Source organism: Drosophila nasuta, chromosome 3 (assembly GCF_023558535.2).
Source record: "Drosophila nasuta strain 15112-1781.00 chromosome 3, ASM2355853v1, whole genome shotgun sequence".
NCBI lineage: Eukaryota > Metazoa > Arthropoda > Insecta > Diptera > Drosophilidae > Drosophila > Drosophila nasuta.
This window is the reverse complement of record NC_083457.1, coordinates 10,276,525-10,295,815: the sequence shown is the minus strand read 5'-3', so window position 1 is coordinate 10,295,815 and position 19,291 is coordinate 10,276,525. Positions and strand designations below refer to the sequence as shown.

The following is a 19,291-nucleotide window of genomic DNA, read 5'->3' as shown; positions in this document are numbered from 1 at the left end:
TTAATAGAAACATAAAAACAAAATCCCGAGTCGGCCACTCAATTCAAAATTACGCTCTAAACCTAATAATGATAATAATAAACCCAAACTTATGATAATATTACAACAAAAAAATACTATTTTCTTTACGTAGATAAAAAAAAGTACGTGGATTTATGCAATGAATTCATTATAATTTTAAAATAAAATAAAACAAACAAAAAATGTAACGTTTTTTATTGAAATTCAAAATGGAGTTGCTAGACTGCAAAAAATTGACCAATATATGCGGGTGCATGCAAATCTTTTCAATTTCGTTATTGTTGCTGACAATATATTGCTGATTAAAAATTTCTATACTCTGTATTTCAGATTTATATTTTTTGTCTAATGTCAGTATTAATATCCTTTTATGGATATTAAATGTTGAAAGAAAACAAAGGAATATTGGCTGTTGATATTCACATAGATATTTTCATACGAAAAATATGCGCATTTTAGAAACTGTCCCTTATAACCTCTTTGGGGAAGAGCAAATACTTGGCACCACCTATAGCTGATCCCCCCCCACCACTCCTCAGTATACATACATATGACGATGCATTACTTAAGACAGTCAATAAAACATTTGAATTGGGTTGCATTCAGTGCTTTGCATTTATTGTATTAATTTCAGCTTAGTTCAAATCTTGGCGAGAGGCTCTTGGAATGCAAAATTAATTCAGACTTGGAGCTCCGCGGCCCTTTTAATTAGTTACTAATTAAAATGTCTAATTTTATTTTCGTTTGGTTGCATGATTCTTTTTCGCTTGCTAAGTATAAAGGACATTAGACTTAATATTTACTAAAGAAGTGACACAATCACAGCTCGCCGTGCACATGCTCCGGCTCTGGCGGTTCCGTTGTGACGACCACCTGCTCGTTGGGGCTGCCGCTGTGATTCTCATGATCCTCGATGCGGGCGAGCAACGCCTTGAGCTCGGCATCGTAATCCTTCCATTCGGGCACAATGCGCTGCGCCGCAGTCAATTTGGCCTCCTTGGTCTGTGGATTGTTGCACAAATCGATAACCTTGGCGCTCTTGAACGAGCTGTCGCTACACCAGGTCTGACACCACAACCACTCATCCGGCAGCGACTTGATGGCTACCTGATGTATCATATTGTTGGGCAGATCCTGATCTAAATTCGATAAACTATTGGGATCCTGACTGAGTGCCTGGTACTGACCACGCAATCGATCGCCGGCGGCAATCTTGCGGAAACGCTTCAAGTCCACCACATACAAGGCAGAGATGTGATAGCGTCTGCCCATTAGATGACTGCGCCAATAGCCCTGCTTCCAGAAGCGGAATCCTTCCATCTCCTTGCGTGAATCACAGAATGGCGTGTACGCATATGGAGCACCGCCCAAATCCAAGTCGTACAGCTCCTTAATGTCCGTGCGCACAATGGCATCGGCATCCACAAAGATAATCTTGCGCACATTGAGTGGGAAGAGCACATCCAAGAAGAGAATCTTATAGCCCCAGATGGTACGCTGCTTCTCCGTCTGCTGGTGCAGCCAACGTGGCCACTTGTATTGCACCAACTCGTACTGGAAGTTGTACTCCTTGGCCATGTGCGGCAAGAAGTCGGTGAACTGCGGCGACAAATAGTTCTTGAGGAACCAGAATTTGACCGGCGACTTGGTGTGCTTCAGCAGCGACACCATCATAATACGCAGCAGACGCTCGTACAGATGTCCAGAAGCCACCGAGAAAATGTTAATGGTCTCCACATCCTCATCGGTGCCAGTGGCTCCACTGCTGCCGCCAAAGCTATTCGCAATGCTGTTCCAAATGCCCGTCTGTGCTGGCGCAGTATCATCGGACAACAGCTCAGCGTGCTGCATGCCCGGACGCTTGGACACGCGCAGCTTGGTCACATGAGAGCGCAGCGAGGTGATGAGCACCTGGACGGCTCCCGTCTGCTGTTGATGCAATGTATTGGGTCCCTCTGCATGGCTGATGGCATAGATGTCTGTGGATTTACCCTCGCGCAGACGCAAGGTCCATGCGCCCGGATTGGCCTTGAGTTGGAAGTAGCCCAGATTCGCCATCACAATGGTGTCCACCAGCGTGGGCTGCGCCTTAGTGCCGAGCACCAACTGCAATCCTCTGGGTGGGGCACCGCTGGCCGCATCGAAACAATGTCCCTCGAGCAGCAGATACTCCAAGCCAAATTCACTGTGCACAGGTCCGCCGATGTCACGCAGCTTAATGTTATCCAGATCGTAGACAGCATGCACCGCCTCCACAAGCCAATTCTCCGGCACCTGCAGCTGTTGAGTGAGCAGTGGATTGGCAGGCAAGCCGCTGAACTTAGCCTGTGGTCCCTCGGCACGTGCTCCACTCGTCTCGAACTGCACTTCTGGCTCCACAACATAGCGATAGAAGTTCTTCACGGGCATGTCGCTGTGTTGTGCCACGGGCGTCAAGAACAATTGCAACTGGCAGTTGAGAGTTTGACGCAGCAAGATCAAAATGGGTGTCAGTTTCTGTGCTGCTCTCGAAGCGGGATCAAGCACAGCAGCAATGTCAAAGTGCGGCAGCTGGTGCTCCTTGGCGGGCAAATTCACCACAGAGTGTTCACGTCGCAGATCTGTGGGCAGCTTGAACCGTGTCTTCGTCTGACGGGGCAGCAGACTAGCATAAAGCTTAAGCAAAGTATCGCTGTTGAAATCCTCGTCCACTTCATTCGACGATTGCTTCAGCACCTCGCGCACCTTATCGCCATACTGCAGATCGCTGTAACGCGCCAACAGCGCAAAGTCCGCGCTATCGAAGCTCTCTGAAGGACCAAGTGGACCATAGAGTCGTCCATTACCAATAACCAGACGCTGGGACTTGGCCAAACCCAATACGCGCTGCGAATAGACGCGAAGCATTTTCAGATGCAATTCGGTGCTGCCCAAAATGTCCTCCAGCTGCTTGGGGATATCCTCAATGCGTTTCGCCTGCTGTCGCAGCCACTTGAGTACCTGATCCGTTGCCTTCGCCGGCTCCAGCGTCTGCATGGCCGCCCAAGCCAAACGATTCAAACTGCGCTTATTACTTGATCCCTCCGTGTTTGGTATAAAGGCCAATCGCACGCTTTGGCTGCTCTGCACATAGTCCAGGGCATGTGTCAACAGTTCGCGTCCCTCAGTCGTGTCCAGATCGGCAAACACCCAGATGGTCAAGAACTGCAGATTGGCGCTGCCAATGCGTTCGTTGCTCTTCTTGCCACCAAAGTATTTCAGATTTGCCATCAATGTGGCTGTCATATCCCTGTTGGACAACTTATTCAATGCAGCTGCATTGCCCAGTTGCTTGGAGGCGACTCCGTTTATGTCCAAATACTTAGCATCCTCTTGACTGAGAATACGCTGATTGAGACGCGGCATCACATGCGGCTGATTCATCAGGTAATTGATCATCTCATCATTGTCGGTCAGTTCGCCACGATACACAGCTTTCTGTAGCGTTGTGGTCTGGCTCATAATCTCGGTAAAGATAGCCTCTTCGAAATCACTGTCGGCACTGATAATGTTGCTGGGCATGGGAGCGCCATTGAGCAGCGCCTGCGGCTGGCGCACGGCACCAAAGCCCAAGCGTTGCACAAACTCGGCTGCCAACTGTCTGCCATAATCGTAATCGGAATCCTCGCCGAGTATGTCCTTGGCCTTGCTGCTGCTCAGCGAGCTAACCTCCTTGGTCAGCTGTTTGACAATGTGCGCCTTGTTGACAGGCGATGTTTCACCGACAGCGGCATAAATGTCGGTCAGGAAACTGAGTGCAGCACGTGCATCCTTCTGCTGGCTCACATAGTTGAATGCACATGCAATGGCTACATAATCCTCAACAGTTTCATCGTCGGAGGCTCTGGCATCGAAGACCAAACCCAAACGTATAGGTGCCTGGTGTATGACAAAGGATTCGGCCAGCTTAATGACGCTGCGTGCTTCAGGTTGCAGTGGATCCACAACCAACACCAAGTTGAAGACATTCTTGCGAATGTTGCGCAACATGCCGGGGAATGTGGGACGCAACAGATCCATGACGGATGGTGGCCAACGTTTGTACTGAGCATCTTGCTCAATATCGTTTATCCACTGTACCGATGTATCACGAATGTCAATAGCAAACTCTCGCTTGCTGGCGCTATTCAAATCCAAAGCGAGCAAGGCGCTGGCCAAATTGCCATGCACATTGTTGCCATGCAGACTCTCCAGCACACGCATCTCGGAGCGAAGCGTTTCCACCAGTGAATACAAGTCCATGGTGTCCGCATCAAAGAACAGTCCATTGATAAACAGAGCACCATCTGGTGGCGCCACATTCAGGCTGCGACCCAACGAATCCGTGTTGTGTTTAATCTCCGCACGCATCTCATCGCTCACCTTGTGGGCGAGCAACGTCCTTGCCAGCATTGGGAAATTATGTGCAGTGTATTGCAGAATCTGCAGCGCTTCATCGCCCTGTATTTCAGCAACAGCAGCAGCGGCCTGCAGTCCTAAGTCTTGGAATTCCCAGGCCTTCAACTGGGCAATCTCATCGTTGCCCTGCAGCAGTCGTTGTCGCAGTTGATCCAACGCGCTTTTCAGTGTGGGATGCTTGGTCTTTAACACCTTGAAATCAAATCCTTGAACATCGGTTTCATTGGCCAATTCGTCGGCTGCAGTTGCACCACCAGCGCCAGCCTCAGGCTTGGGTGCATCATCTTGGCTCTTGTACTCAGTGGACTTCAAATGCAACTCCACGCCATAACCCGATAATCTCACAGGGCGTTCACTACGTTTGGCCAGCTGATGGCGCAGAATGTAGCGCACTTTGCCTGCATTTGCAGCATTCTCCAGCAGCTTGTGATATTGTCGAAAAGCGGCACTGCCCAGATCAGCATAAAGCACCACTGTGCGCGTATTGTTCTCACTGCCTGGATAAATGTGATCAAAGCTATAGCTGCCCACGTCCGCATCCAGACTGCTCGCAGTCTGTGAAAGCTTCAGTTTCTGCTCCAACTGCGCATAGCTGCAGGCGAGTTCGGTGCCAACCTGAGCGAAGATGGCGTTATCACAGGCGCCTGCTGCACTCAGTTCGTCGGCTAGCTGGAAATGTGTTTGGATGCGTGGCGTCAGACTATGCATGGATACGACCAGCTTCAGCAGCGGCAGTTGGGGCACGCTCATGTGCGAGCGTACCACTTGCAACGCAGCATTATACTGTTGCGATTCCGTATCTAAAAGATATAGCATTTGAATTACAGCAATCTGGCCACTCTGTTGTTTACGCACTCTCCTCCTACAACAAAAACATACCATAATCGTTGAACGCCGTGTCCAATGCTGACGCTGCTTTTACATAGTCCCAGAACAGGCCGGACTGCTCATCGGCCAGATACTCGGCAATTTCCAGATATAATGGAGTTTGTGTCCACTTCGCGTTAATAAGCGTGGTAATTGGGAAGCTTTGACTGGACTCTGCAGCCACTTGCGGCAGGAGGACAGAGGCAGGTGCTGCGAAAGCGACCAGCAAAAAACTAACAAGACGTAACATTATTATGGCTGCTATGCGTTAAACTATGCTTGCGTTTGTTACGTGCACATGTCGCATGCACAATACTGTTGTATTTTGAAATCAGCACAATACACTTTTCAACTGCGATCCACCTTTTTTTATTTGTTAATTCAATTTAATGCGAAAAACTGATGTGGCGTTTTACCGGCCGTCAGCGTTGCCAATAAGCTGCAAGAATGCTGCCAGACGCATGTAAATGCTGTTTATAAATCCACAGAACTTTAACAGCTGTTCTGAAACAGTATGACCGGATATTAAAATATGTTATTTTAAGTTAAGAAAGCTTGGTTACTTCAATTTATGAACATTTGCGGAATTGTTTTAATAACAGTTTGTTTGCTGGCTGACGGCTAGCCTTACCAGTTCCTTGCAAGTAAAGTTAAGCGGAACCAGCAAAGTTCTTAGCCATGAACTAGAACAATTTCAAACAGCTCCTGGGATGAGCCTAACATGTTCTTCTCACCAAACAGCTGACTTGTGCGCTTTGTTTATAAACGAAAGCGCGCGGAAATCGTAAATAGAGTAAAGTGTTTTTACTGATTTTCAATCGATGAAGTGCACCTTAGAAGGAAGCAATGCGCGCGGTAAGTTATACAAATGTCATGTTGTAGCTTTAATTAATTAATTCATTTCTATTAGTCCTTGCAAAGGCAATACAATCGCTCTCCAAAGTGGGCAAGGAATTGTTCATTGAGGCTGATGGCCAAGGATTACAGATGCGCACTATTAATGCCACACAATCGGCTGTGGGCAGTATACGTTTCAGTCGCGCAATGTTTGATACATTTCAGATGCCTCCCAGCGGCGATTGCTACTGTAAAATTGCCATGAAGTCGTGTCTGGGCGTCTTCCGCAATATGAAGCAGGTAAGTTAAGAGAAATGGTTTAAATAAACTTATTTTAATAAAATAAATATTGTAGGTGGAGCACTGTGAGCTAAGCGTTGTAAATAATAGCACCAAGTTTCAAGTTAAGCTGCGCTGCAAGTTAGAAACTACAAAGCAAGCACTGCTCTCTATTGTGGATGAACAGAACATCACTTCAGCTGTGCCCACAGATCAAAGCGTGAATTGGTAAGCCTTAACTTCCTTTTGCGGATATTAATGTATTTATAAATATTAACATTTTTACAGCATACGTGGAGACTTCAAATTGTTCATGGAAATATCGAACAGTTTCATTGCCTCGGAGGAGGAATTGACCCTGGAGGCCAAACCTGACAGCTTGTCGGCCAAAAACTACATCGAAGGCGCGCGTGTAAATGATAAATTCATGCGATCACAGCTGAAACTGAAGCCCAGTGAATTTTCGCACTATCAAGTGGCCCAAGAAGCCGTGATTACATTCTGCATCAAAGAATTTCGCGCTTTTCTACTCTTTGCAGAAGCTCTAAACGCTGAAATGTCAATAGAGTTTGATGATGCAGGAAGTCCCTTTCTGCTTAAGATTAAGAAGCATGCAGAGATTGAATGTATACTAATTCTATCCACGCTGTCACCCGATGACGTTAGCTTTTCTGAGGATTACTGTCAGCGCGATATCCGCGAGGCTGATCTGCTCAGTGTAGCTCAGAAGCGGAAAAGCAGCACACCAGGACCAACAGTGCAGCAGAAACGTCGTCTTGCTGAAAACACCACTGTAATATCGGACGAGGATGCGTCAGTTTTTCAATTTCGTGAGCATCGCCCACCTCGTCCATCCGAAGCTCCATCCGTACAACCAGCAAGACTGTTGGCCGATGGCGATACTGTGGATGTGGTTGAAGAGGAGGCTGACGAAGAAGCCTTGCTGTTGGCTGTGTCAGAGGCAGCACAAGCTAGCCAGGCATATCCACCGAACAGCACTGAGGTCTACTTCTTTGAGACGGAGGAGGCGCCGCCCACAGTGTTGCCACCTGAAAAAATCAATGACGCAGAGGAGGAAGACGAAAGCATACCACAGTCGCCGGAACGTGAACAAAGGCACAAGTTGCGCACGATTTTCTCACGTTGCTTTCAAAACACATATGTGCCACGCGAGCCATCACCCAATAGTCAAGTGTATGCTCCCAATTCGGATACCGAGGATTAGCCTAGTTTTGTTCGTCTGTATTTATAACAAATTGCATAAACTGTCCATTTCATTGTTCTAATTGCGTTGAGTTGATTAATCTATTTGGATGACGGGCAGAAAGCTGCTCGTTAATGCTGCCGATGTGCGGGATTGCAATTGTGCTGTGTTCCTTTGAGCCTGTTGCAAGGCTGTGTGTGCCGATTGCAAGGATACCTGCGATTTGATGAGCATTTGATCCGTGTTCAACAGCTGTTTGGATGCGTTCACCACAAAACTTCGGGTGAACGCTGTCAGCGATCTCCAAATATCAATATTGCTCTCAACTGCAGATAATTGTGAAGGCAAATTAGAAATGAAATTGATATCTACTTGTTTGACAAATACTTAGTTTACGCTGCAGAAGATTGTTCCGATAGATGGATGCAGTAACACTTGCCCTACTTGGCTTCTCATAGATGTCTTCATCTTCTTCCTCTTCGGTTGCTTCTCCAGAAACTTCAGCTGCGAATATCTGCAGGTACTAGTTATTTAGTGGAATTCAATGTTTTAAATTTCAAAGCTCAATTGCCTCTTGCTTGTCTTGCTCCTCGTCCGATTCAGGAGCTTCACCGCGCACCACATCAGTCATAATTGAAACTCTCTATTTATTATTCCAATTTGTTTATTTACATTGGACAGATCCAATAAGCAATTATTTCGACTACGTCTCGATTTATCGACTAAATTCCGATTTATTATGGGCAAGTCGATATGCAGTGTGGCGGCAGTTTAAAGTGCCGATTTTTGTAGATCAAAACAAAAAAATAGTTATCTTCACATTCTTTGTAAGTAATATACGTATATATTTTAATAAATATTTATAAATATAATTTCACCATCAACACAAATAGATTTATGAACAGATCTGAAATCACATAATTACTCACTGTTTTACATTTGTAAACTCATTCGTCGTTGGTTTTCCCAAAGAGCAAAAGTGACACATATGTACATAGATGCAAGTAAGGAAAATATTGAAAAAAAGAAACAATTTATTTTACAACAAATTTCTTTTAAATTACACCACAATTAAATAGTAATAGTAATTATTAAAATTATTCAAAGTATTTTTGCAGTGTTCCCAGCTCATACATGCGCTTAATATCTGTGCCTCCACCAATGAACTTGCCATCTATAAAGACGCGGGGAACCGTGCGAGCGCCTGTCATTTCGCCCAAAACAGATTGAATCTCATTGCCATCCTTACGATTATCCAGCTCAATAATCAAAGCGTTAACATTCAACTTGCGGAACGGCTGTTAATTTTACAAATTTGATTAGATTAAACATTGATTTTACAACACTAACGATACGCTTACCTCCTTGGCCATTGTGCAGTAAGGGCAATACGTTTTGCTGAAGATTGTCACCTTGTTGTTGGCAATGGCATCGCGCACAAATTGAGCTTCAACGCTATCCATATTGACTGTAGGTTTTTTTAGCACACTCTCAACTAAACCCATAAAAGGAAACGGGAATTTCTTGGAGAAGGTTGATAACGCCTGAAAATCAGGCGTCGAATGAATGCGAGTGCAAAGTAAGCTGTGGGGAAAAGGTTAGTTTAATGACGCTCTATATGTAAACATTGCGTGGCTTTTAGCGTTGCCACCGTTACATCGATAAGCGATAGTTTACTTACAATTTAGTGGTTACACTGAACATGTTAAATAAATGTGTGCTGTCTGGATTGGTACTATATTATATTATGTTAATGTTATATAGATAACTTTTTTTGCTGTTGAAATATATCGAGCAAGAGAGTGCTTTTACTTACTATAATTCTAATAAGATATTTCACTTGCAGAGTTGCCATCTCGCCAATCAGCTGTTATCAGTTATTCGACAGTGTGGCAGTATTAAATCAACTTGAACGGAAAATCAATTATTTGGTAAATGCGTGGCACCCACAATGGAACACAAAGAAAGACTGTTGTAGCGAAAGAAGTTTAGTTAAAAAACACTCCGCCATGCCCAGCAGTCTACTGTTCGCCACCAGCAGCGAGGGCCGCGTTCACACGCTGTCCACAAGCTCAAGTGGATGGCGCGAATTCCCCTATCTTGGATTGGAGTTCAAGAAAATCAGTGCTGTGCCCAACTATATGTGGGCCATTGGTGGCGATCGGCAGGTGTATGTGCATGTGCATGGACTCGATGTGCCCATTCGTGTCAAAGAGGAATCCTATGAGAACGAACGTTGGCTGCCCATCGAGGGATTCTCGAAGACGCTGCTGCCCACCGATCGCTATCGTTACTCAAATGTTGATGGCAGCGTCGAACGGAGCGTCGACAAGATACGTTTGCCTTCCATGGCCTGGCAGTGGGATGGTGATTGGCATTTGGATCTCGAACTCGATGGCCAGCAATTAGCCGAGGATGGCTGGATGTATGCACTGGATTTCCCAGCATCCTATTCAGCCAAAAAGTCATGGAACTCATATGTGAGGCGTCGCAAGTGGATACGCTTTCGACGCTATGCGGCGCTCAATAGCTGGTGTGCCGTCGCTCCATTGCACAAGGATCCTACACAGGAGCCCTTCATCGATGTAGCCATCGGAGGCACCCACGTACCCAATGCTCGAGTTGGCACTCTTTGCGTATGGGCCATAACGGCTCATGGTCGTGCCATGTTTCGCACTGGTGTCACACAGTTTGCTCCCGAAGGTCTGCGCTGGACTGCCATCAATACTCCCACTGGAAGCGAGCTCGCCCAAATTAGCGTAGGTCCCACTGGCCTGGTTTGGGCTGTGCTCTACAATGGTCGCGTTATTGTGCGCACGGGGATAACTCGGGACAACCTGTCGGGCGAGGCATGGCTAGATGTCAAATCACCAGTTGCTACAAGTTCGCAATCGGATACGCCGCGTGGACTGCGTATTGTTCAGATCTCGGTGGGCACCGATGCCGTGTGGTGCATTACAAACGATAATCATGCGTGGTTTCGACGTGGCATCAAAGGCGATGCGGCAGGCATAAGTGAGGATGCCGCCATAGGAAGAGGCTGGGTGGAAATGGTAGGCAATCTATCAATGATCTCGGTGGCTCCTAATGATCAGGTAATGGCAGTGTACCTTTTGCTGTGCTCCATTTAATCTTCCACTCTTTCAACAGGTGTTTGCTATTGGCGCAGCTGATCGCGCCATTTACTATCGATCTGGCGTCAGTGCAGCGGATCCCACCGGCAAAAAGTGGCTGAAGATACAGTGTTCAATGCAAATAAGTCGGTCATCCAGTTCCTTGTCCATTGTGTCACGTAAGAGTGGAGGCAGCAGCTCCACGCCCGGTTCCAAACATCAAAGCTTCTCCAATCTGTATTCGAAGGAAAAAGAGAAGGGCGTGGTGGAAACGTGTGCTGTCATTGAAACCGTCAGCAACCACAGCAATGCATCCCTCAGCAATGGTCTCAATAATCGCTTGAAGAATGAGCGTTGGAAGCTCAACGCTGACTCGCCGCCCACAATTGGCAGTCTTAATTTGAATGAGCGGCAGAAACATCGTGCCACCGCCTTGCGAGAGACCTCCTCGCATGCCTCCAGTGCACCTGCTGCAGACATTGCCGAGATCACCGGCAAATTCGAGACACAGCTGAAGAATCCACGCGCCTGGTCGCCAGTGCGCAGCGTTGGCTCTGTTGTGGGCACGGAGGCGCATCCGGAAAGCGATTTGGCTGTATTTGAGTCGGAATCCACGCATGGATCTGATGCCTTCCTAGGCGAAGATGACGACCACAATGGCTCACAGTTTTGGACCGAGTGTGCGGTAATGTGGAGCTGCATTGCAACGGGCGCCGTCACCGTTGATGTCAACAACATACCCAATTGGTTCAACGACCACTTGGCGAACGACGGCAAAGCCGAGGCGAATCCCATGTGGCGCAACGATATACTCGACAAGCTCAAGCAACGCCAACTCAGTCTGGCCAAGTTGCAGCAGGTAACGCACTTCGAGAAGGCCGTGGAGCTCACCTCTTGGGTGAAATCAGCTGATGCTCGCTATCAGCATCCAGCTGGTGACTACGACGACTGCATCATTGAGCTGGAGTGGGTAAGCGGTACAGGCACGGGAAGCGACAGCACCACCGACAGCGATTCCGGTACCTTCACGGTGCTCAGCCCTGATGGAGCTGCCACCAAGATACAGTTCACGCTCTCGGATATTACGTGTGTGCAGTGCTGCAGTGAACCGGGCGCGCCACGTCTGGCCATACACGCAGTGCATCTGCCTATCAATTTCAGTCCCGTCAAGCTGCAGTTTGCCGGCGATGCCGAAATGGAGGATTGGTTATCGCACTTGTCGTCGGTGTGCAGCCAAATCAATATGCTAATGGGCAAGCCGGCGAGCAATGCCATCTGGCTGACCAGCGATCTGGGTGATGTGTTTGTCTTTGATGCGGCCAACATGAAGGCGCAGCAGTTGGAGAAAACCGATAGTGGAAACTGTCACTACGTGGAACGCATGGATCTGTCCACCTGCGAGACGCCCTACTACAACACGCTCTACAATGGGTAGGCAATATAAAGACAAGTGTAAACCATAACTCTACTAATCCCTGAATTCTTTTTTAGCATGCCTTGTGGCAGCGAACTGGAAATCACTGGCTGTGTGTACGATGATGCCGACCAAATACGCTTCGATTTGCAGTGCCATTCGAATATCAAGGCATTGCCTCATCGTGTGGAGAAGTATCGTGTGATTGCCATGCATTTGAATCCACGTTTCAATGAGCGCACAACAGTACTCAACTCCATGGTTGACTCAGAGTGGCTCGATGAAATACGGAACGATCGCATGGTATTTGCACCTGGCGCTAGTTTCACTGTTAAAATTAGGTGAGTCATCAAAGATTATTTTTAAATTCATCAGTACTTAAAAATCGTTTTGCAGAGCTCTTCAGAATCAGTATCAGATAGTAGTCAACAATGCGCTCTACGCCGACTATAAATATCGCACTGATCCCGCCGCCGTCACTTGCCTCTATGTCAGTGGACGCGTTAAGCTCTTCAATGTCGTGTATCGTTCGCCCTCGCTGATTGTGTCGATGCAGCAGATGCACTGGCGACAAATGGGTGGACATGTTAAGCGTGTTTACAACAGTGGCGTCGATGTTGTCTGGGGCATTGCTTGCGATAATACAGCTTGGGCGTATAATAGCGGCTGGGGCGGCATGTTTCTCAAAGGACTTGAGGGATCGGGCAAAATTAATACCATGATCGATACACACACTTATTATGTGTATGAGAATCAACGCTGGAATCCCATTAGTGGCTTCACTGCCAAGAGCTTGCCCACCGATAGACATATGTGGAGCGATGCCACTGGACGACAAAAGCGTAGCAAGGAGCACACCAAGCTGCTGTCCACGCACTGCGAATGGATCTCCGACTGGGCCATTGACTATAACATTCCCGGTGGCGCTGATAAGGAAGGTTGGCAATATGCCATCGACTTTCCAGCTAACTACCATGCGCACAAGAAGCTGACGGATTGTGTGCGACGACGACGTTGGATGAAAAAGTGCAGGCTTAGCAGCAGCGGACCTTGGCAAGAACTCAGCCATTCCAAGATACTTGATGCTGCCTTACAGGTGTTGGACGACGATGTAGACAGCGCGCTTAATGTAGAGGATATGCCCGTGGCTGCTTGGGCCATTGCCTCGAATGGCGATGTTTTGATTCGACATGGCGTTACCACATTGAACCCACGCGGAGATAGCTGGGAGCACATTGTTAGCGATCAGCCGCTGATTGGCATTAGCGTGTCGCCAACAGGACAAGTGTGGGCGGTTGCCAGGAATGGTATGATCTTCTATCGCTTTGGCGTCAATAAGCTCAATCCGTGTGGCGACGCTTGGCAACAGGTGGAGGCCCCACCGGGCGTTACTTTTAAGGCTATTAGTGTGGGTCGTGCTGGTATCTGGGCATTGGACAACCAGCAACGGTTGGCAGTGCGCAAGGAGATCACTCGCACATTCCCCGAAGGATCGCATTGGCAATTTCTTCCAAATGCTGCCAATGTTCCGCCACACACGGAAACACACTGTGGCTTTAGATCCGTATCAGTTGGCAAAGAAGTCTGGGCTATATCCCTAAATGGCGTCGTTTGTCGGCGATGCGGCATAACCAAAGAGAATCCAGCAGGAGCTGGATGGAATCTCGGCATTGCAGTAAGTTGTAGTACCTACACAATTGTAACTTTAAATACAATTTGTGTTTCATTACAGGGCCAGTGGCAACATTTGTCTGTGGAGGGTTATATGTAACCTGCATTCCGCTTTCAGTATTTATATGTGTATATATTCCCAGTTACCCAATATGGGTACGAAATGGGTGATAACGTTGTGCATATTTATAGAACAGTCATTGTATTGGATGCACATAGGATGTTTAGTCAAAACATTATTCTTAATTTGCGAATAATCTACAAAAATTATTCCTTTACGATACATTCTGTAATCAACTAAATTTATTTTATATTGATATTGTCAGCATCATACTTCCTTATAATTTTAAATTATTTAATTATTAATAGAGCTAAGTCTAAGTTATGTGCATCCATTCGACAGCCAAGTCTAATTTAAATTATTATATTTATTATTTATATTCAACTAGCGAACCTGACATGTATTTATACAGCTTTTGCATAATACATTGCTTAGATTTACAAACTTTGTATAACTATATATATACATATACATTTCATACGCTTTTTGATTTACCCAGTGGTGGCATATATTGTATGTTGAATGAATATTTCAAAATAAATCATATTTGGCGGGCGCCAGGCTTATTGGAAAATTTTTATAATTATCGATAACTTTCACTACTTATGATTACATTTATCGTAATCGTTTTGATTTGAAGGCAAGTTTAAATGTGGTATATTTTCATATTCATTTAACGGCCACACTGACTAGTATCAAAACAAGCCTGCAATAGTAATTTGTTTAAAAAAATAAATCTTGTGAATTATGGCCGATTATGATAATGTACGCATAAAAAAATTAGTTTTAAAAGGGGAGAAGCCCAAGTAAGTGTATACTATGACAGCATATTGTTGAAGACAACCCCTAAGTTTGTTTGTTTATAGGAAAAGTAAGAAGCGCAAGAAGGAAAAGGAACACAACGACGACGATGTACCCAAACGTAGCAAGACAGTTGTTGACGAAGATGCAATTCAGCATGGCGGTTGGTGGACAGCTACAGCGGCGACTAATATTGTCGGAGCGGTGGCCATAGAGTTTGGGGACCGGTGTTACTTAAAGGCGTTGGATAATGGGTATGTCGGCAACCAAAGCAACCAAATACTTGAAGTTTCTAAGAAAATATAATTCGTAGATTGTTTACGCTGGGCGCTCCACACAATCAAGGTGACGGTCCAGATCCAGAAGAGATATTCACAGCGTTTCCAATCAATGATCGCAAGGTCTCTTTTAAATCTGGCTATGGAAAGTATGTTAAAATTGAGAAAGATGGCATGGTGACTGGGCGCTCTGAGGCTGTTGGTTCCATGGAGCAATGGGAACCAGTCTTTGAGGTAATTCCTGTTGAATAAATTATTTGCACTATTGTCTAATGAATGGCTAATCTTTCTCAATTATAGGGTAAGAAAATGGCATTGCTATCGGAGACGGGTCACTTCATGTCCATAGATCCAGAGGACGATGCTTGTGTAGCACTCCGCAAAAAGGTGGGAGACCAAGAAATCTGCCGAGTTCGTACTAATGCGGCTCGTGATGTTGTTGTGGATGAACAGCCCAAGGAGGAGAAAGGCGACTTAGGAGAAGTGGAGAGAAATTATGTGTATGTATTCCTTTAATCCAAAAATAATGGAATTATTTATTTGAATTGTATTTTCTGTTTGATGTTGTAGCAAAAAGTTTCAAAAGTTCCAAGACAAGAAGATGCGGATAAGCAAAAACAATATCAAGGAACTGGAGGAAGCAAAGGCTCAAGGACTTTTGCATGAAACACTATTGGACAGGCGCAGCAAAATGAAAGCAGATCGCTATTGCAAGTAATGCGTGACTTTAACAATGTAATAAATGTAGTTTAAAAGAAAATATAAGAGCAACTAATTAATGTTTTAAAGCAACGCACTCGAAATTGCATCAAGATTTCGATAGAATTGTGAAAATTTTAGAGAAATCCAAGAAGAATCTGATCACAACGGGAAAGGAAACAAATTTAAAGAGAATTTTTAAAGTTTAACAGCCTTAACTCCGAATGGAAATTAAACTTCTATTTAAAGCCAAGTTTTATTTAGAAAAATACATTTTAGATCAAAGTTCAAAATGGGATTGGAAATCAAAATAATAGCTGACATTAAAGCAGAGTTAATTTCATTTGAAACTCGAAATGTTAACATAGGAACCAGCAATTGTCGCACAGTTGATGTCGATCGGAATTCTAAACAATGATCGCAGAGTTTCTCGCTAGCTGTAAAGTGAAATGCTCAAGAGAACGGCGAAGAGCAGGTAGCACAAACTCAATGGAATTTACAGCGGCAGCGCGAGAGCGAAACGCAAACCGGTTTTCAAAGAGCACAAAAGGCCAAGTTAGAGAGAGATTGAGCCTAAGATTCAGTTGCAATTTGTTTGTGAGCCAAGGCAGAACGATACGCTAAACAAAAAAAGAATAATTTTTTAATCGATTTAGATTGTTTATATTTATATTAGAGATGCGTAAATCGCAGGGAGGAATGTCTTTGGCCTCGGACAGACACAGACTTGGTCTAGACGCCTCGGAGACTTACTCGACATCCAGTTCGTCGCTTAACAGCTCGTTCAGCGATGGCAGCGATTTGGTCAATTGGGAGGAGTACGTGGCCGAAGACGGCAGCCTATTCTATGCCGAATATGTGCCCAGTGTCAAGACAAATGCCACAGACAGACGCGGAGAGCTGCTGCGTCGTTCGCTGCGCCTGGGAAAAAAAGACAACACGGCGGCAGCAGCAGAATAGAGGCCAACAGGGCAAGCAACAGCAACACAATGGCAACAATAATAGCGGGCCACAGCCCGAGCCAGCAGACAGCAGCAATTGTAACTCCAACAACGCGCTGTTCCGCTTTGCCGACATCAAGAATTCACACGACAATCCTAAGCAATTGGAGCTGGTTATAACGGCAACAGATCGCTTCCGCTTTGGCCGCCGCTCCACCGCAGTGGAGTCCATTTTGGGCTTTCGTGTGCTACCCTTTCCGGATCAGCCCGAGTGCCTGATGGTCGACAGCTTTGTGCACGACATCAGCGCCATGCAGCATAGTATTAAGCGAGGCGATTGGTTCAAGTCTCTCAATGGCATCGAGTTGTATGCAAGCAATGTGGACGAGCTGCTGCAGCAGTTCCTCGAGCCCACACAGGTCTGTCTGGCCTTTCAGGGCACCAGCACAGTCAGCCCAGCCGATGCAGCTGAGGAATCCCTAGGTATGCCGCAGGTGCAGCAGGTGCGCAAGCTGCTGAACTTTGCCATGTTCGCCGAGCAGTTCGAGCAGCTGCTGCCTGCCTCCGCTGCTGTGCCGGACTCACTGACACCCTTCGGCATGCTGTTGCTGCCCCCGGAATGCTATCAACAGGATCAGCACAAGGACTCGCTCTACTATTATCCCGAGTCTGCGGTCACCAACTTTCTGTACAAGGCTAGAGGCAGTTTTCTTACATTGTCCTCGGTGCTTAACGAGCTGCAGACGGAGCCGCTGACGTCACGTCTGCTGGTGGAGCAGGTCTCCTACTATGTCAACTATCGTCGACTCAACGGTTTCTTGGTGTTGTTCGCCTACGCCGCCGAGTTGTACAGCGCCGCCGAAAGCAGCTTGAGATCGGATGAGCTCATTGGCTACATACGTTTTTCGCTGCCCGGACTCAATTTGGACAACTTTGCCACCGCCGACGACGGCTCGAGTGGCTTGCGGTTGTTCCTGCGTCACTTTTGTGGCATCCAGCGGTGTCGTTTGTTGGCCCAGCCACGCGGTGAGCTACAGTTCGAGCAACTGCTGCAGGAGTCGCGCAATCTGCCGCTACCAAAGGAGGCACAATTGCGCATCTTTGATGCACTCAGCGAAATGGAGGCCATGGACTATCGCAACTGGAACGATGAGCCGTTGACCACGCATCGCGAGTTCTTCATCTACGGCTGCGCCTTGTACTATGATCACTTTCTGCTAGCCAGTCTTCTGCCCGCCGAGGTGCGCTCCAATGTGGAGCTCTTTCTACGCTGTCGTGGTATATTTGACTTTATTGGCGCTGCTCCCGGTGTTCGTGTGCGTGAGCTGTATGTCTGGGAGGAGATTGTGCTGGCCAATGCCACTGGTCGTTATTTTCTCACCGTCTGTTCGCGCAGTCATCTCATCCTGACCGTCATCCTCAAGATGTATGTGGATGAACCCGAAATGGAGGCTTACGGCTCGGTTCCGCCTTCGCTGTTCTACATCGAAGAGATCCAAGAGACTTTGGATCATCTCATTCAGTGCGGCATTGAATCGTTGGCCAAATTCTGGTCCGTCTCCAATAAACGTCCTGAGGTATTGGATCAGCTGAAGATCGAGCAAGCTGGCGAAGAGCAGGAGGCAAATGGTAAACTGGAATCGTTTCTTAAGCCCAAGCTAACCGTTGCCCACTCAGCGTCAGGGAATGATGATGAGGCGCAGTTATGCTCTTCGCTGGGCGGCTCCTCTATACACAGTCTCACGCCCAGTGAGGATGACATCTCCCGTCGTCGCTTGACGCCCGCTGATGACTCCGATAGCGGTTCCGATTGGGAAAACTTTGCCGAACAGCATCCACTGCACTATGGACTCAATTTAAATGCGGAGACACAAAGCCAGATAACCACATCGCTGTGGAAAGAGATCAACAATGTGCTGCCCGTCAAAATATCCGCCGGCTGGAAGAATTCCGTGTGGCACTATGTCTATGTGGACATGGCTAATGGGGTGGTGCTCTGCCCCTTTACCGCCACTCCCGAGAGCTTTCCATATCTGTCCGAGATGCGCAGGGCTTGTCACACGATTCACTTGGTGCTGGAACGCTCGAAGCTGCATCGCAGGCAACTAACTGAATCCACAGGTGCAAGAAGCACCACTGGGCACGATATAACCATGATCAAGGAACATGGCATCACCTTAGAGGTGGCAAATGCGGGCAAGGATCAGGCTGGCGTTCGCTTTGTGGTGGTCGGAAGACTCTTTCAATCACCCGCTAAGGAAGTATACGTTTGTCATCGTCCCGAAGTGCCTCAGAATATGGTTGAATTGGCATTCCGCTTGTCCTTCTTCTCGATGGGCTAACTGCTGCAATAATTAATGGATTAATTTGTTAAAACTTTTAAAAATAATTCTTTCTTGGGGTGCAATGTATTAATGATTTTCTGATAAATAGAAAAAATTTATATTTCTTGCCGATTCAGAATTTTATCCGTGTTTTTAAAGAATACTTTAATTCAAATATTTAAATTTAGTGAGAATAGTTTAATGAGTTCTGAAATGAGTAGGACCTGTAACGAATTATTTATGTATTATTCAAATAAAATAATATTAATTACTTGAAGACAAATTATAATTTTATTTAAAAGTTAAAACCTTACTTTTATTTCTGATATATATTTTAACAAATTGGTCAATAAATTTGAATTTAA

General features: G+C 46.3%; 7 protein-coding genes across 7 annotated transcripts; 4 read left to right on the top strand and 3 right to left on the bottom strand.

Annotated features, from left to right (window-relative positions):
- Positions 1-612: 612 nt before the first annotated feature.
- LOC132791202 (UDP-glucose:glycoprotein glucosyltransferase) lies at positions 613-5,746 on the bottom strand. The gene is made up of 2 exons (XM_060800043.1): positions 5,317-5,746; positions 613-5,237 (listed from the first exon to the last, which is right to left on the bottom strand). Exons 1-2 carry the CDS (start codon positions 5,552-5,554, stop codon positions 841-843), a joined length of 4,635 nt encoding a protein of 1,544 aa, XP_060656026.1. The 5' UTR covers positions 5,555-5,746; the 3' UTR covers positions 613-840.
- A 229-nt stretch (positions 5,747-5,975) lies between these two features.
- LOC132791209 (cell cycle checkpoint control protein RAD9A) lies at positions 5,976-7,645 on the top strand. Its single transcript, XM_060800051.1, has 4 exons — positions 5,976-6,159; positions 6,215-6,441; positions 6,497-6,648; positions 6,709-7,645. Exons 1-4 carry the CDS (start codon positions 6,126-6,128, stop codon positions 7,643-7,645), a joined length of 1,350 nt encoding a protein of 449 aa, XP_060656034.1. The 5' UTR covers positions 5,976-6,125.
- Positions 7,633-8,351, bottom strand: LOC132791212 (biogenesis of lysosome-related organelles complex 1 subunit 3). Its single transcript, XM_060800054.1, has 3 exons — positions 8,196-8,351; positions 8,012-8,138; positions 7,633-7,950 (listed from the first exon to the last, which is right to left on the bottom strand). Exons 1-3 carry the CDS (start codon positions 8,253-8,255, stop codon positions 7,721-7,723), a joined length of 417 nt encoding a protein of 138 aa, XP_060656037.1. The 5' UTR covers positions 8,256-8,351; the 3' UTR covers positions 7,633-7,720.
- Positions 8,352-8,638: 287 nt separating this feature from the next.
- On the bottom strand, positions 8,639-9,381 carry LOC132791211 (uncharacterized). Its single transcript, XM_060800053.1, has 3 exons — positions 9,306-9,381; positions 8,986-9,208; positions 8,639-8,922 (listed from the first exon to the last, which is right to left on the bottom strand). Exons 1-3 carry the CDS (start codon positions 9,326-9,328, stop codon positions 8,722-8,724), a joined length of 447 nt encoding a protein of 148 aa, XP_060656036.1. The 5' UTR covers positions 9,329-9,381; the 3' UTR covers positions 8,639-8,721.
- A 110-nt stretch (positions 9,382-9,491) lies between these two features.
- Positions 9,492-14,327, top strand: LOC132791206 (tectonin beta-propeller repeat-containing protein). Its single transcript, XM_060800044.1, has 5 exons — positions 9,492-10,719; positions 10,775-12,168; positions 12,229-12,492; positions 12,548-13,826; positions 13,884-14,327. The coding sequence occupies exons 1-5, from the start codon at positions 9,634-9,636 to the stop codon at positions 13,920-13,922; spliced, it is 4,062 nt and encodes a 1,353-aa protein (XP_060656027.1). The 5' UTR covers positions 9,492-9,633; the 3' UTR covers positions 13,923-14,327.
- Positions 14,328-14,544: 217 nt separating this feature from the next.
- LOC132791210 (protein FRG1 homolog) lies at positions 14,545-15,754 on the top strand. The gene is made up of 5 exons (XM_060800052.1): positions 14,545-14,689; positions 14,750-14,938; positions 14,998-15,196; positions 15,263-15,462; positions 15,533-15,754. Exons 1-5 carry the CDS (start codon positions 14,631-14,633, stop codon positions 15,678-15,680), a joined length of 795 nt encoding a protein of 264 aa, XP_060656035.1. The 5' UTR covers positions 14,545-14,630; the 3' UTR covers positions 15,681-15,754.
- Positions 15,755-15,848: 94 nt separating this feature from the next.
- LOC132791207 (protein inturned) lies at positions 15,849-19,111 on the top strand. Its single transcript, XM_060800045.1, is given in 2 exon segments — positions 15,849-16,588; positions 16,590-19,111. Coding segments are annotated over 2 exon segments (2,604 nt in total). The 5' UTR covers positions 15,849-16,339; the 3' UTR covers positions 18,945-19,111.
- The last annotated feature ends 180 nt before the right edge of the window (positions 19,112-19,291 follow it).